Source organism: Suncus etruscus, chromosome 5, assembly GCF_024139225.1.
Source record: "Suncus etruscus isolate mSunEtr1 chromosome 5, mSunEtr1.pri.cur, whole genome shotgun sequence".
In the NCBI taxonomy this organism is placed as follows: Eukaryota; Metazoa; Chordata; class Mammalia; order Eulipotyphla; family Soricidae; genus Suncus; species Suncus etruscus.
The window spans coordinates 54,132,628-54,149,325 of NC_064852.1; the positions used below are offsets into that span (position 1 = coordinate 54,132,628).

General features: G+C 39.3%; 1 protein-coding gene across 2 annotated transcripts in view; it reads right to left on the minus strand.

The window, feature by feature from the left end:
• Nucleotides 1–16,698, minus strand: part of CCNT2 (cyclin T2) — a 40,030-nt gene that overhangs the window by 16,325 nt on the left and 7,007 nt on the right. For both annotated transcript variants that reach the window (XM_049773002.1, XM_049773000.1), the window contains exon 3: nucleotides 2,494–2,622. In XM_049773002.1, coding sequence (XP_049628959.1) covers nucleotides 2,494–2,622 — 129 coding nt within the window. The remainder of the gene's footprint in view (nucleotides 1–2,493; nucleotides 2,623–16,698) is intronic.

Sequence of the window (16,698 nt, forward strand, 5' to 3'; positions counted from 1 at the left end):
CTCCTGATCACTGTATTTGGTACAAAACCTAAGGATAGGAAATGAAGTGATAATACAGAAGATAAGACATTGCTTTACATATGGCTGGCATGGTCTGACAACCCCATATCCCATATAGTCCCCCAAGACCACCAGAAATTATCTCTGAGCACAGAGCCAAAACTAAGTCATGAGCACTGCTGGTATGTTGCCCGTCCAAAAAAGGGGGAAAAAAGACAACACATCCCATGGGAAAGAGAATCTTCAACTTCAATAAAGCATTCCAACAAGAATACTGTCAGAATTCCTGAGAATAAGGGTATAAAAGCACTTCTGCCACCTTACATAATGATAACACAATATCATACATATCCATGTACGTAAGGACATATCACTACATCCAAAGAATGAAAGCAATCCTTAATTTTTTATGCTCCATTTTTTCAAATAACATTGAACAGATTTAAAATATTGTTTATAGATACGGTACAACAGGTAGGGACCAGGTTCAATTCCTGGAACCTTGTATGAGTCCCTGGAACTCACCAGTACTGATCCCTGAGCAGTGGTGGATATTGCCCCAAAACAAAAAATAGCTTCTAAATTGGAGAGATTGAACAGGGGTCCAGGTGTTTGCCTTACATATGACCAACCAGGTTGTTTAATCCCTAGCACTGCAATCCCCTGGGCACTAGCAAAGAGCTAGTGATCCCTAAGCAGAGCCAGAAGCAAACCCTGAGCAGCATCAGATATAGTGGAAAAAAAGAGTCTATTTATATCTCCAGGCTAGCAATGTGGCTTAAGTGGATAGTTTTCAATTTCTATCGAGCACTGTGCAGCAACTCAAGCAACATTCCTAGCAGAACCCTTTTCACCTTTTCATCCATTTCCTCCAGCACTGTCAGGTGTGGCCCTTGCACCTATAAAAAGAAAATGCTCCTAAGTGTTCACAAGAAATAATTTTAATTTTTAAGATTAATGAAACTTACAAGAACTATTTTTGTTTGTTTGTTTGTTTTTGGGTCACACCCAGTGGTGGCTCAGGGGTAACTCCTGGCTCTGCGCTCAGAAATTGCTCCTGCCAGGCTCTGGGGGAACCATATGGGATGCTGGAAATTGAGCCTGGGTCCATCCTGGGTCGGCCATGTGCAAGGGCCACTGTGCTATTGCTCTGGCCCCAAGAACTACTTTTGAATAATTACTTTTAATGACTACCAAACCTGCTGTTGCTCAGGGCTACTCCTAGCCGTGCACACAGGATTCATTCTTGGAGGGCTCTGGGAACCATGTGGGGTGGTAGAGATCAACTCAGATTGGCATGGGCCAAGCAAGCTTCCTACACGTTATATTCTTTATAGCCTAATGTTCAATAAATTTTACTACCATATATATGTATGTATAAACACACATCTATATATACACATACACACATATAAAGGACATACTGCTATAACCAGAGAATGAAAGAAAATATCTGTATTTTTATTAGGCCACTACCGCCAGGTGTACTCATAGGTAACTCCTGGCTGAGCACTCAGTCACGTGCAAGGTAAGCACTTGACCCAATGTACTATTGCTCTGGCCCTAAATTTTACTCCTTTAAACTCAACCAATAACTGTTATAAATTTGTCATAAATAAAATCAGATATCCTTAACCTGGAACGTAAACTTGATCCATATCAACTGAAAACAACTTTAATTTGACCTATATCAACTAAGTATAATATAGTAACCATTCAGAAATCACATATTCCCTCATTAAATAATTCATTTGTATTAAGCACACTAGAAGGGGCCGTTAAGAGAACACAGCGGTAGGGTAGGGTATTTGTCTTGCACGTGGCGGTCCAGCATCCCATATGGTCCCCAGAGTCTGCCAGGAGCAATTTCTAAGCGCAGAACCAGGAGTAACTTGAGCACCACGGGTGTGGCCCCAAAACCAAAAATTGAACTAGAGAAATAAACTTAAAATGATCAGAACTCTAGCTTTTACTTTAAGATGTCAACATATTTTTAATAATGATTTCAGATTAAAGTCTATATAAAATAGCTTGGATACTGGCATTTTTTAAATAAAATTAAAATATTAAAAAATACTACTCCTGATAAAATACATCTTTATGTATCAGAAGTTGTAGTCATATGCATCAATATTCAATTCTGTAAAATACTGGCTTAGGTATTTAGGTTTTTCTATTCTTTATTGGTTGACAATTCTATTCAACAACTCTGCTCTTGCATATGTTCAAACAGAAATGGTAGCACCTTTAATATATATCATCAGTTCTGTTCCAATGATAAACCACAAGAGGCAAGATGCTTAAACTTTAAATGATTTAAACTGCAAATTGGACATGAAATGTGTTTCTGAGACTATTTTCTGACATCTATCTCTAAGTAGTAATAGAAGTAAGTAGCATCTGGAAGACAAAACTAGTTAAATTATATTTTTATTAGGTCTAAATAATGAAAAAGTTTCAAAGTTACATAGGAAAAAGATCATTTTTACTTACATCACATTTAGTATCCAGCAGGGGTTCTAAGGGATGAAGACAAGCATGTGCTACTTTGATAACATGTTCAAGTTTTCGAGCCTGTTCTTCCACTTTTGCAGCCAAAAATAATGCAGTAGGTGATATAATCTGCAGAAAAGAGAAAAGTTTGATGACATTTTAAAAAAAAACTTTTGAAAATATATTTTCTAAAGGAGGGTATACAAGGACAAATGCAGTTTTAATAGTTATTAGAATATAATTAGTTATCTAAGATTATAACATTGTTAAGGAGAAAGTGGAAAAGACATACTTTAATGAGGTTTAAATAATCTTAGGCAAAGGAAAAAAATTCAATATACATTGTGAGAAGAAAAATAAATAAAACAAAAAAGTAAATGTTGATAAAGTATATCCAGTAATCATCCCTTTTCTAGGGTTCTTTTAAAATAGTCAATGACTTATTGTGTTTAACAGATATACAACTCTACTATAAAAATACAGACAAATTACAAGAGGATTCTAAATATCAAATTGCTACCTGAACCCTATTATTTTATAACAGAATGAAAAGTAGTTACAAAGGAATACATGAAAAATAAACCAACAGAAAAAATTTTGTCCACTGAAGATTAAGAAACTAGCTTTTAAAAATGGGCAGGAGGGGGCCGGAGAGGTGGCACTAGAGGTAAGGTGTCAGCCTTGCAAGCGCTAGCCAAAGAAGGACTGCGGTTTGATCCCCCGGCGTCCCATATGGTCCCCACAAGCCAGGGGCGATTTCTGAATGCTGACCTAGGAGTAACCCCTGAGCATCAAACAAGTGTGGTCCAAAAAACCAAAAAAAAAAAAGGTGGGGGGCAGGAGGATATAGCATAGTGGACAGGGCATTTGACCTGGACACAGCCAAACTAGGTTTAGTCCCCAGCATCCATATGGTCCCCCTGAGCCTGCCAGACATGATTTCTGAGTGCAGAACCAGTGATGAGCACTGCCAAATGTTGCCCCAAACCCAAAATCAACAACAAAAATTCTAAAAGTCTTAGTTATATTTGTGTATGTGTGTAACCTTAAAAAAAAAAAGGATCTTGGGGCCGGGCGGTGGCACTAAAGGTAAGGTGCCTGCCTTGCCTACGCTAGCCTAGGACGGACCATGGTTCGATCCCCCGGTGTCCCATATGGTCCCCCAGGCCAGGAGCGACTTCTGAGCGCATAGCCAGGAGTAACCCCTGAGCGTCACCGGGTGTGGCCCAAAAACCAAAAAAAAAAAAAAAGGATCTAAAAGATACTGAGAAATATCCACTGTGAGCAAATATTTACCCAAAGAGTTACAATAACCAAATAATGGCCATCGTAGAAAATAGGCATATTTTAAATTTAAATGTTATTTTAAGATTACATGCAGGATTTAGTCTAAAAGATAATTTCCAAGTATTAAGATTTAAGTATTTTTTCCAAGAAATGAAGACTGGATCTTTCTTTATCTTGAGGATTATCAGTCACTATATACTAGCAATGGCAAAAAGAGGAAGAGGCCTTTATAAATTATGCTATGTAATTTGTGTAGTTAAAATAAGGAAAGTTTAAAAAAATAAGGAAAGTTCTCTTGAGATAAGAAATATTAGTCATTGAATTTTATATCTTAAAAAGAACCTTCATTGAGTCAACTGCATTTACAGATAAATGAGAAAAGTACTTGAAGTTTTTCTACTGTATAAATTTAAGTACCTATAATTAGCAAGTTTGGCACCAAAAAATATAAACACTACCTTTAAAGGACCAAATAATTTCAATTTGGACTACTGAATTTTCTGGCATATATGACCTTTTTTTTTTTTTTTTTTTTTTGGGTCACCCCCCCCCCCCCCCGCGTTGCTCGAGGTTACTCCTGGCTGTCTGCGCAGAAATAGCTCCTGGCAGGCACGGGGGACCATATGGGACACCGGGATTTGAACCAACCACCTTTGGTCCTGGATCGGCTGCTTGCAAGGCAAACACCACTGTGCTATCTCTCCGGGCCCATAAGATGACTTTTTAACCCATGAAAAACTTCTTAAAAGTTTGGGGTTGTTTTATACGCCAGTATAGGATATGCTGAAACTTACTCCAGCTTCTGGGACAAGTGACGACCCTCCCTCTTTTTTTTTTTTTTTTGGTTTTTGGGCCACACCCGGCATTGCTCAGGGGTTACTCCTGGCTGTCTGCTCAGAAATAGCTCCTGGCAGGCACGGGGAACCATATGGGACACCGGGATTCGAACCAACCACCTTTGGTCCTGGATTGGCGCCGCTGTGCTATCTCTCCGGGCCCGACCCTCCCTCTTAAGGCAGCATCCCTCTGTTCAGCTTTTATGGAACACAGAGGAAGGCGCTCTGTCTCCCTCTAGCTGTCCTAGTAATCACTGCACCCCAGCCAGCTGCTCTTGGAGGAGCCCCATCTCCCTGCTCTCAATGTAGAACATTGTTTTATGTTTACATGTTTGATGACAAATAGCCTTATGTTTATAAGTGACAGTTTTCCAGCTAAGAACATGCATGACATAAGCATTTGAATTAAAATTTTCATATTGAAATCAAATCTTACGTTTTTTAATTTCCATTTGGTGTGTGTTAAAAAGAGATTTCAATATGGAAATCCTGTTGGGGTTCATATGACGTACTTAATAGAAACTAAACCCAGGTCAGACGCATGCAAGGCAAGCAAACACTCTACCTGTTGTACTACATTACAGCCAGAGATTAAACCTCTATTTAAGGATAAAAGATCACATCCTATGGTAAAATTCATGAGATAATAAGTCTTTTCTATTTTGTACAAAATGGCATACCTCTATCATTGTATTTAGTGCGTACTAAATGGCTTTATTGAACTAATCTAAAAGCATCATGAACAAACACAGTTATTCATATTCCCGTTATCTAGCATTATACAACTATTGTTCAATATACTTTCTGAATGACATGAATAAATCACATATAGCACAAAGTCACAATATTAAATTCAAAGTATTCCAAATGCCACAATAAAAAAATCCTGAGCCAATATCTAAGCAAAACTGCAATAAAATTAAGATACTTTAATTGCCTGTAGTTTCTATTATCCAGTTTTTTATGGGGGGGGGGTGTTAGACTGCTCCTAGCAGGCTTGGGGACCATATGGGATGCAAGGCAAATTTCCTACCCCTGCTGTGCTATCACTCTAGCCCAATCTGTATTTTTTTTGCCTATCTATGAGGTGGATAGTTAAGTACCTTCAAATGTTAACAAGCAATGAAGCAATAGACATTCAAGTCAGAAGTCAAATACTGAAAAGATTGTAAGTTCAGTGGATACAGTGCTTGCCTTGCATGTGACAAAGCTGGGTTCAATCTCTGCATACCCATATGGTCCCCTGAGCATTGCCAGGCACAAACCCATATGGTTCCAAGTACAAAGACAGGAGTAAGCCCAGATACCATTGGTTCTAGCACTCCCCCCCAAAGCCAAAAGACTGAATTCATATTTAAAATTCTTTCAAACTGTCACACTAAACAAAATGTATTACTCGCCAACAAATGCATTCATCAATTTTGGGCAAATGTCTCATAGGATTCTGTCATAGTTCCATTCTTTTCAAACTTCAAGTAGTAGTGGCAACTATTAAACTAAATATTAAGTTACGCTTGCCAACAACACAGCTTTTTTCCTTGAAGAAAAATCCCAATGGAAACAAACTCATACACACTAGTAAACCAGTAGAATAATGAATAATTTTTAAAAATTCAGGATAGCACAGGTATGGCATCTGCCTTCAAGTGGCTGATCTGGGCTCAATCCTCAACATCACATATGAACCTTGAGCCCACAAGGTGCAAACCCTAGATGTAGCTGCCCTTGTGCCCCTCCCCCCCAAAAAAACACAAGCAAAAAAAATTAGTAACTCATAGATCTAAGTAATGATCTTCAGGGAAACTCATTTACTCAGATTCCTCACAGACATATTTCCATTCCCTTTAATTAGGTTCAATTCTCATCTTCTTCAATGTAACATTAGTTACCCAGCATCTCCCAAAGTTCTTGGTAAAATCTACTATCTTCAGTCACACTTCCTTTAAGCCTGCAAACATTTTACTCCATTAGGACTATTTTAGAAAACATACACACACACACATGCGTGGGCGCATGCTTCTAAAATATTTAGTGACTATTCATGTGAAGCTATCATTTTAAGGATGAGTAAGAAATGAAATCAAACTAGGTACTGCATTTTAAATTTTTTATGAAAAGCTGGTGTGTGTGTGTGTGTTATTAAGAAAGAAAAGCTGGTGTGTGTGTGTGTGTGTGTGTGTGTGTGTGTGTTATTAAGAAAGAATTTCTTGAGGCCGGAGTGATGGCACAAAGGTAGGGCGGTTGCCTTATTTGTGTGTGTATGTGTGTGTGTGTGCTTAGAGGTTTTAATTTTTTTAATTTTATATTATTTATTTATATTAATTTATTTTTATTTATCAGAGTAGAGCTGGGCACCATAATCACGTGGGGGCACAATTCTAAAAGAAACCACTCGTTGGATTCTCGTTATAAAAGTGGTGGGCCAGAGTGGTGGCACCAAGCGTAAGACATTTGCCTTGCCCGCACTAGCCTAGGATGAACAGCAGTTCAATCCCCCGGGGTCCCATATGGTCCCCCAAGCCAGGAATTTCTGAGAACATAGCCAGGAGTAACCCCTGAGAGTCACCAGGTGTGGCCCAAAAACCAAAACCAAACAAAAAACAAAACACCTTAAGGTGGTAGTTTCATATTTTAAAAGGGTGAACAACCCCGCTTGAAATGTTGGATGTGTAGTAGTTCATTCCAGCATTCTAGGCATGAAATGGTGAAATCTGTTGCAATGAAACTTGAGCAAAGGACTTTGGGGGAGAATTCAGTGAGTAAAAGAGGTCATGTTAGCTAATTTGAAGGAGCAGAGAACATGGAAGGGACATGACAATGATTCTGGGAAAAGCTCTTCTTCCTTTTATGAGGAGATTCAGCTAAGAGCCTTTCGGAGCTAGGCACAGAGACTCAGTGATCTGGAAAGCAAAAGCTGAGAAAATTATACAAGTTCTTTTGGACTCTGTGCTTCTGTATCACTTGGTCTCTTCATGGAAAGGTCTATTTCCAGAAAAGAAGGCTCTCCCATTCAACTCTCTCACCCCCCAATCCCAAGACCTGAGGTCAGGGTGGAAGCCATGGCAGGCAGCTGCTGTTTTGGTTCTGGATATAGAAAGCATGTTTAAGTTTGTGAAAGAAACAAGTGCCGGGGGCCGGGCGGTGGCGCTGGAGGTAAGGTGCCTGCCTTGCCTGCGCTAGCCTAGGACGGACTGCGGTTCGATCCCCCGGCGTCCCATATGGTCCCCCAAGAAGCCAGGAGCAACTTCTGAGCGCATAGCCAGGAGTAACCCCTGAGCGTCACAGGGTGTGGCCCAAAAACCAAAAAAAAAAAAAAAAAAAAAGAAACAAGTGCCAAGATGAGATAGATCTTACCAGGTGGCAGAGTATTAAGCCAAAGAATTTAATGATGAGGTTGAACTGGTAACATTCAGCTGCCCTCTCCACCCTCTGGAAGGATTTTTTTTCCTTTCTAACCTGACTGAATCAAAATACCTGATTGCTCCTGTCTAAGGAATGCCAGCCTACTGCAACAGAAAAGAAATGGACAGACATGGGTTCGGTTTGATCCCCGGCATCCCTTCTGGTCCCCCGAGCCTGCCAGGAGTGATTTCTGAGTGAAGAACCAGGAGTAATCCCTAAGCACCATCGGTGTGGCCCAACCCTCCAAAAAAAGAAATTTCCAAAGCTTTTAATGATAGCATTACTAGCTGGTGTGGTCTTTTATGAGTCCATTTCACCTAGAGGCAACAAACATTCACTGATACATTTACTCAAAGCCAAAGAATCAAACCAGTATTAAAATAGAACTGGGGCTGGAGAGATAGCATGGAGGTAAGGCGTTTGCCTTTCATGCAGAAGGACGGTGGTTTGAATCCTGGCATCCCATATGGCCCCCCGTGCCTGGCAGGAGCAATTTCTGAGCATAGAGTCAGGAGTGACTCCTGAGCGCTGCTGGGTGTGACCCAACCCCCCCCCCCCAAAAAAAAAAAGAAAAAAAAAACTAAATTGGTTCCAGTGATCAATTCAACTTAATGGGGACAGAGAACATGCACTATCCAACTATGTGTCCTGGTACTTAGTTTAATTTATTCAAATTTTAACAAGGAGAGGAAAGAAAATCTACTTTATTAATGTCCAGAGTTTGTTATTCTGACAGATTTCCAATTATTTTACTCTCAAACAAAAGAATTTCTACAGAAATATATCCTGGAGAGGGGGAGGTACAGGTGATAAAGCCAATGGTGGCGTAGTAATCAGACTGCTTCAGTGGAATCCTGGCTATGTTATCTGACTAGCCTAGGCAAATAATTTATTCTTTGTGGCTGAGTTTCCGCATCTGCAAGAAGTGAGAAGTAGTATCTGCTTATGAAGTTGTGGTAAAGATTAAACTAATCAATATATAGGGGCTGGTACGATAGATAGCACAGCAGTAGGACGTTTGCCTTGCACATGGCCAATCCAGGATAGACCAGGATAGATCTCCAGTGTCCCATATAGTTTCCCCAAACCAGGAGCAATTTCTGAGCGCATAGCCAGGAGTAACTCAAGCATAACCAGGTGTGGCCCAAAACCCCCTCCCAAATCTATATGTAAAGCACTTGGAAAAGTACCTCACAATGAATCAAACATTATCACTTTCTTGAAAAATGAAACAATGGTGTAATTATATATTGATCTTAAGGGGCCGAAGAGTTAGCATGGAGGTAAGGCGTTTGCCTTTCATGCAGAAGGTCATCGGTTCGAATTCCGGAGTCCCATATGGTCCCCTGTGCCTGCCAGGAGCAATTTCTGAGCATGGAGCCAGGAGTAACCCCTGAGCACTGCCAGGTGTGACCCAAAAACCACACACACAAATATTGATCTTAAAATTAAAAAGTGGCTTGGGGCTGTCCTAGGGCAGTGGTCGGCAAGCCGCGGCTCACAGGCCACATGCAAGCTTTACACTTTTTAATGTGGCTCTTCTCCGAGCCTCTGTCAGTGCACACCCTGTGTGGCTCTCAAAATAAATTTCAATCGTGGTTTTGGCGAGATTTGGCTCAGATGAAAAAAAAGGTTGCTGACCACTGGCCTAGGTGATGCTCAGGGGTTAACTCCTGTCTTTACCCTTAGGAATTACTCCTGAAGACATGCAAGGCAAGTGTCCTATCCACTCTACAATCAATATAGCCCTCCAACACGTTTTAAATTCCCTTCTTTCTTCCTAACAACCTTAAAGTAGCTCTTTTTAATTTTAACTAAGCAATTTGATAAGGTAATTGTGACATTGCTTTGACCATTACATACAAATTCCTTCTATTCTCCTTCCAGTTGTTTTCCACTCCTATTTCTTTTTGTTTCCATTCCTACATCTTGATCTGACTCCCTCCCTCCCCACCTCTGACCCATTCTGTTTCCCCTTTCTGTTCAAGATGCCCTCAATGCTGATATTCTTCACTCTCCCAAAAATGGATTCCACTTTGATAGTTGGAGACAATGATATAATTCAAGATATTTGAATTAACCAATAAATCTGGGGGAATTTATGTCTTTGATGATGCTTCTAAAATAGGAAATAAAAAATGGATTTCATAGTTGTATATTTTCATATTCTCAGTACCAACCAGGCAAAAATATAGTATTGTAAGACAACAAAAACATTCAGGTACTGAAATATTTTAAGAGCTTCCATAGTATTAGTGAACACAAGGACAATGTTGGAGAATAGCAAGAACCACTGCTCTTTTTATTTGTGTCCATAATTCATTCATTCACTCATCTTTCTATCTAGAACACATTTCTCATTTGCGAAGCTCATTTATAATTGGACCCAACACACTTGGGACTCAGCCACAAGTGCTTATTTGTAAAGAACTGGCTGAAGTGGCTATTTGAGGTCAAAGTCTGACCAGAGAAAACAGGTCCAGACTCCAGAGTCTGAAAATATGGATACCCGCGATAAAACAAAAAGCAAACTTGGCTTTCCCCTATCTTTTTATTTCATTCTTACAAAGCAGGGAATGAAAACTGCAACTCCTACAACCTCCCCCAAGAAGGCAATCAATTCAAATGCTAATCATTCTGAAAATACCTTAGAGGGCAGAAAAAAACTTTCAGCAATCCTGGTATCTAGTCTAATGAGGATACCAAAAATTATCAGACAGTAATTCAACTTCTAGAATTTTTTTTTTTTTTTTTTTTTTGGTTTTTGGGCCACACCGGCATTGCTCAGGGGTGACTCCTGGCTGTCTGCTCAGAAATAGCTCCTGGCAGGCACGGGGGACCAAATGGGACACCGGGATTCGAACCAACCACTTTTGGTCCTGGATCGGCCGCTGTGCTATCTCTCCGGGCCCAACTTCTAGAATTTTTATGTCAAATTTGCAGAGTCTGTTAAATCTGTCTTATAACTTTCCTTAAATATCTGCAAATGTTATTTCACATAATTTTACATAAAAGTATCTTTTCTGTACATATATATGTAAGGATGTTTGCTGACCCATTTCATTTGTTGCAGCAAAATCTGAAATAAATGACCATCAACTGGTTAAAAAATAAAATACATAACACAATGAAAAAATGTCAAAGCCAACTATTATTACAAAAATATAAAATTAATGTCTTTTCAGGTTTATCTAGAAAAGAGTTCTAATCTTTTTAACCATTAACTCATTAAAAACACCTCATCAAAATTAATATCATTTTCTCAATTAAAATATTTTATATAAATTCTTCAGATGACTAATAACTAATTTTACTGCAGATGGCAGTATTCCCAAAACTGATCTACAGACCACAATGTCAAAATATCAGCTTCTCATTTCCTGCAAACTTAACAGCTAATCATAAAATTCATTGGAAAAATAATAAAGTTAAAATAACTGCAACAATCTTGAAAAAGATCACTATTTCTTGAATTCAAGATTTACTACAAAATTACAGTAATTATGTCCTCATGAGGAATAAGGAAAGACAAAAATTATCATTATAATTACCAAGTAAAGTAAAATAGTATATAGTCCAAAAATTCTGTGAAACAAATACAATTAACGAATTTCTACTGAACATCTTCTCAAAGAAATAAAGAGGAGTCCTAGAGATATTATGGTGGGTAATATTTTTGCTTTGCAAAAAGCTGATCTGGGTTTGATCCAAGGCATCATATATGGTTCCCTGAGCACCACTAGGAGTAATATCCTGAGTTCAGAAGTAACATGAAATAGGTCCAACTGGGGACGGAGAGATAGCATGGAGGTATTGCCTTGTATACAGTGGTTCCCCGAATCTGCCAGGAATAAAACCCTGAGCACTGACCCAAAAACAAAAAAAAACAACAAAAAAAAAAAAAAATAGGTCCAACTGAGCCAGATATAATACACTGAGTGTATGGCACTTGCCTTGTAAGCAGCTTATCTGATTTGAACCAAGGGATCCCTGAGTATAGAGAGGGGAAAGGAAGCAAGCACTGAGCACTGACCCCTTTCCCCTCACAAAAACAGCAGCTCAAATTGGTCACTCTCCTAGTGACTCCCACAACAGACAGATTTAAACAAGTACATATTCCTCCCCCTCTCTGACTAGAATATATATCCCTTAAGGAAAATACTATCTTACTTATACAGAAATATATCTCACCTTTGCACACTAAGGTTGGAACAGTGACTTGTTATTTAGACACTAAGTATTGTTTTTTTTAAGTTGTAACATTTTGAAATCTTCAAACAATCTGTTTTTTATTAAATCACCATGAATTAGTTACAATGTTATTCATGATTTTGTTTCCCGGCACAATGTCCCAACAACCAATCCCTTCACCATGTTCCCTTTTCTCTGCCCACTCTGCCATATACTACTACCCCCACAAGTTTAAAATTTAAAATCGCTCTTGGTAGGCTCCGGGGACCATATGAGATGCCAGGATTCAAACCGCGGTTATTCTGCAAGCAAGGCAAAAGCTCTACCTCCATACTATCTCTCCAGCCCCCAAGTTTAAAATCTTAACAGTGAGCAAGTAGGTTAGATCCTCTGTGCTAATTTGTTGTTTCCATTCTGTGTTATACTCCCAAGAATTAAAAGAACATTCCATATTATATGTATTTCTTTAAATATGGTTATACGCCAACTTTACAATCAGAACCAACACTAGGGGTTCAAATACTGGGGGAAAGAGTGGCTGGGGAAGAACTAAGAAGGAAACAAAGTCAAACAGGGACCATAGTGGAAAGAAGGATTAGAGTAAGGCTTAAAGCCAACTGCTACAAACTACAAACTTATCTCTTAAGGATCTCTTTGAAGATTCCATATTGAAGAGAAAAGCTTGTAAGCAACAGGGAAATGAAAATCAGGAACATAAAGATAGGAAAGGAGAAAGGTTTGAAGTAGGTTTGAAGTGCTTGCCTTTGATGTGGTAGATCCTGATTCAATCCCCAATCCCTGCAGAACAAGTTCCCTTGGCACAGTAGGGTGTGGTCCAAATTAAACATCATCACTCTCCCACACAAAGAACTGCTAGGAAACTTCAAAAAAAAAAAGTTGCTACATCTCTTATTACTCATATAGTAAAAACAGTGCTCAATAAAGTAATAACTCTCTAAAGCACATCTATCTACTTACAGCTCAGGAAAACTAATCTCTAGTGAGCAACAGAAGGATATTAAATCATGCAGTTAATCTAATAAATATTAGAGGCCAGAGGGATAGTATAGCAGGTAGGGTGCTTGCCTTGTATGTGGCCAACTCAGGTTTCATATGGCCTCCAAACCTGTCAGGAGTAATTTCTGAGCAGAGTCAGGAGCAATCACTGAGCACTGTTGGAGTGGCTCTAAAACCAAAACCCCCTGCCAGGAGTGATTTCTGCACACAAAGCAAGGAGTAACCAGAACTCCAGCCCCAAATCTTAAAACCCAAACAGCAACTACTTTCTGAAGTTTACAATAACCATATAGCTCACCAAATCTACCAGAGCATATATTCAAAAGAAACCTCACAAAACTTTCTAAGCTTACAAAACTTAATTTTCACAATGATGTAACCCAAAAGTGGAAACCCAAATTTCTATCAATTGATAAATGGCTATGAAAGATATTATTAACAGTTCTGGAAAAAATAAATCAAGTTATGATACACACTACAGATAATCTTAAAAATAAGCTATTTGGGCCCAGATAGATAGCACAGCGGCGTTTGCCTTACAAGCAGCCGATCCAGTACCTAAGGTGGTTGGTTCGAATCCCGGTGTTCCCATATGGTGTCCGTGTTCCCCCCCCACCCTGCCTGCCAGGAGCTATTTCTGAGCAGATAGCCAGGAGTAATCCCTGAGCAATGCCGGGTGTGGCCCAAAATCCAAAAAAAAAAAAAAAAAAGCTATTTGAAAGATGCCAGTTATAAGGATGACATATTCTAGAACTCCACTTGGAGAAAATGTACAGAACACACTAGGTAAAAGTAAAGAGTCAAAGGTTAATATTCTTAAATTGATGCTCAACTTTATAAATATACAGAAAATTGCTGAACTGTGTACTTTTAATTGGTTTTTGGGCCACACCCGGCAGCACTCAGGGGTGTTACTACTCCCAGCAGTGCTCAGAAATCACTCCTGGCAGGTTCAGAGAGACCATATGGGATGCCGGGAACTGAACCCAGGTCCTGGGTTGGCCGTGTGCAAGTCATATGCCCTACTGTTGTGTTATCTCTCCGGCCTCTATTAATTCTTTTCTTTTTTTCTTTTTTCTTTTTTTGTTTTTGGGCCACACCCGGCATTGCTCAGGGGTCACTCCTGGCTGTCTGCTCAGAAATAGCTCCTGGCAGGCACGGGGACCATATGGGATACCGGGATTCGAACCAACCACCTTTGGTCTGGGATCTGCTGCTTGCAAGGCAAACACCGCTGTGCTATCTCTCCGGGCCCTATTAATTCTTTTCTAAGAAGAGTATCTTTTAGTAACAGTACTACAAATCACAGTGCTTACAAAGAAAAAAGGGAAGAATAAAAAGAAAAATGTCTGCCACTGGCAGGCAGGAGGGAAACTGGGGTCACAAGTGGTGGGAAATGTTGACTGGTGAAGGGGTGGGTGCTTGATATTGTCTAACTGAAACTCAAACGTAAACAATTCTGAAACTGTATGTTGTGGTGATTCAATTAAAATTCCTTTTCTTTTTGTTTTTTTTGGCCACACCTAGCAGCACTCAACAGTTACTCCTGGCTGTGCTCAGAAACTACTCCTTTTGGGGGGTACCATATGGGATGCAAGAGATCAAATTCAGGTCTGCTGCACATAAGGCAAATGGGTGGGCCTACTGTGCTATCTATTGCTCTGCCCCCCCCATATTTTTAAATAAATGAAGTAAAGTATACGGTATAGAACAAGAATTGTATATCCTGTATTTCCTAGATGAATTGTACCAAAATGTAGACAAAACAGTACTTCAGTATAAAATCGAAGTAAAAAAAAAAGTATAGAATATCAAGTGAATGAAAGGATCTAGGAATTGAAGAGCAACAGCTAATATCATAAAGAGAGATAACCAGACTGCCTGCTGAAAGAACATAACCCCACCAGAATGCTTGCCAAAGGGATTTAATATAAGCCTGATCAAATTTCTATATCTGGCTGGCAATTTACAGGGAATGAAAGAACAAAGGAACATAATAAATGGTGCCATAACTATATAACCATCAAAATCCACAATTGGAAACTGCCACAGCATTCAAGATACTATTTACTTTGGGAAGGAAGATTAGGGGCTGACATCAGAATGTGAAACATGGAGACAATTTTAGAGTAGTTAGCAAAGCTGGGGGAAGGGTTGTCTATTTTTTTCAATGCTAGTGATCAAACCTAAGGCCTCACACCTGTAAGTTACATGCTATACACTGGCTACATCCTTGGCCAAATCTGATTTTCTTGAAACTTGAACTCTGGTTAGTTAGATGGTAGTTTGCCTATGTTTTTTCATTTATAAAATCTATGTGCAAAATTATGCTGAAGCACTAAAGGACCCCAAAACAGATGTAAAACAATAGGATGTGACTAGGACCCAAAAGAGAAAAGTGGAGTTATCTGGGGAATAACTTATAAAGAACTGGAATGTCAGTTGAGTGTTACAATTTAACAGACTGAAGCTAAGAGAGATAGTTCAGGGGTTAGGATGACGTGATCACCTCGCACACAGCCAACTTGGTTGGATCCCCAATACAACATATAGTCCCCCTTTCCCTCCCACACCAGCACTGCAAGGAGTTACCCTGGGCACAGAGGCAGGAGTCAAAAACAGAACAGAACAATAACAAAAAGCCTGGTAAGATTCCAGTATCATACAGAAAAACAAGGATGTATAATACACAAACTCTAACACTAATATAAAGCTGGAATAGGACTATGTGGCCTAACAGTTTTTCATTGGATTTGCCCAATGAGTTAAGCAAAACAAGGAATCAAAATCAGTTTTGTTTGTTTGTTTTTGGGCCACACCCAGTGACGCTCTGGGGTTACTCCTCACTATGCGCTCAGAAATCGCTCCTAGCTTGGGGGACCCTAAGGGAAGCTGGGGATCGAATTGAGGTCCGTCTTGGGTCAGCCGTGTGCAAGGCAAAATGGCTATAATGACCTCTGTGCACTATTAAGAGTGAGCCCTAAACACAACTGGGCGTGGCATAACCAACGATGATTCAATTAAAGAATTTATTTAAAAAAAGAAATTACTCCTGGGAACCATATACGGGATAAAATCTACTTTGAAAATACTTTGAGGATTGACGCAATAGTATAGTGAGTAAGGAATTTATCTTGTACAGGGCTCAGGTTCAAGAGCTGAGCCCCAAATGGTCCTCCAGAGTAGCCATGGGTAAATCCTGAGAACAGCTTGGTGTGACCCAAAAACCAAAACCAGAAATGCTTTTAATAAATTTCTATTGCGGGGCCTATTTAAAGATTATAATGAGAGAATGGTAAATTACCAAAGAACAGAAATTTTATAAGGATTTTGTATTGAAATAAATCAGTGGTTTTCGACCTTTTTATTCTTCAGGTATGTAAACAGTTCCTAAAATAAGATGAAAATTATTGCTTTGGATGAAGAAAGAATCCAGTATCATTGCTTCTGCCTCAAAATTTCAGGACTGAAG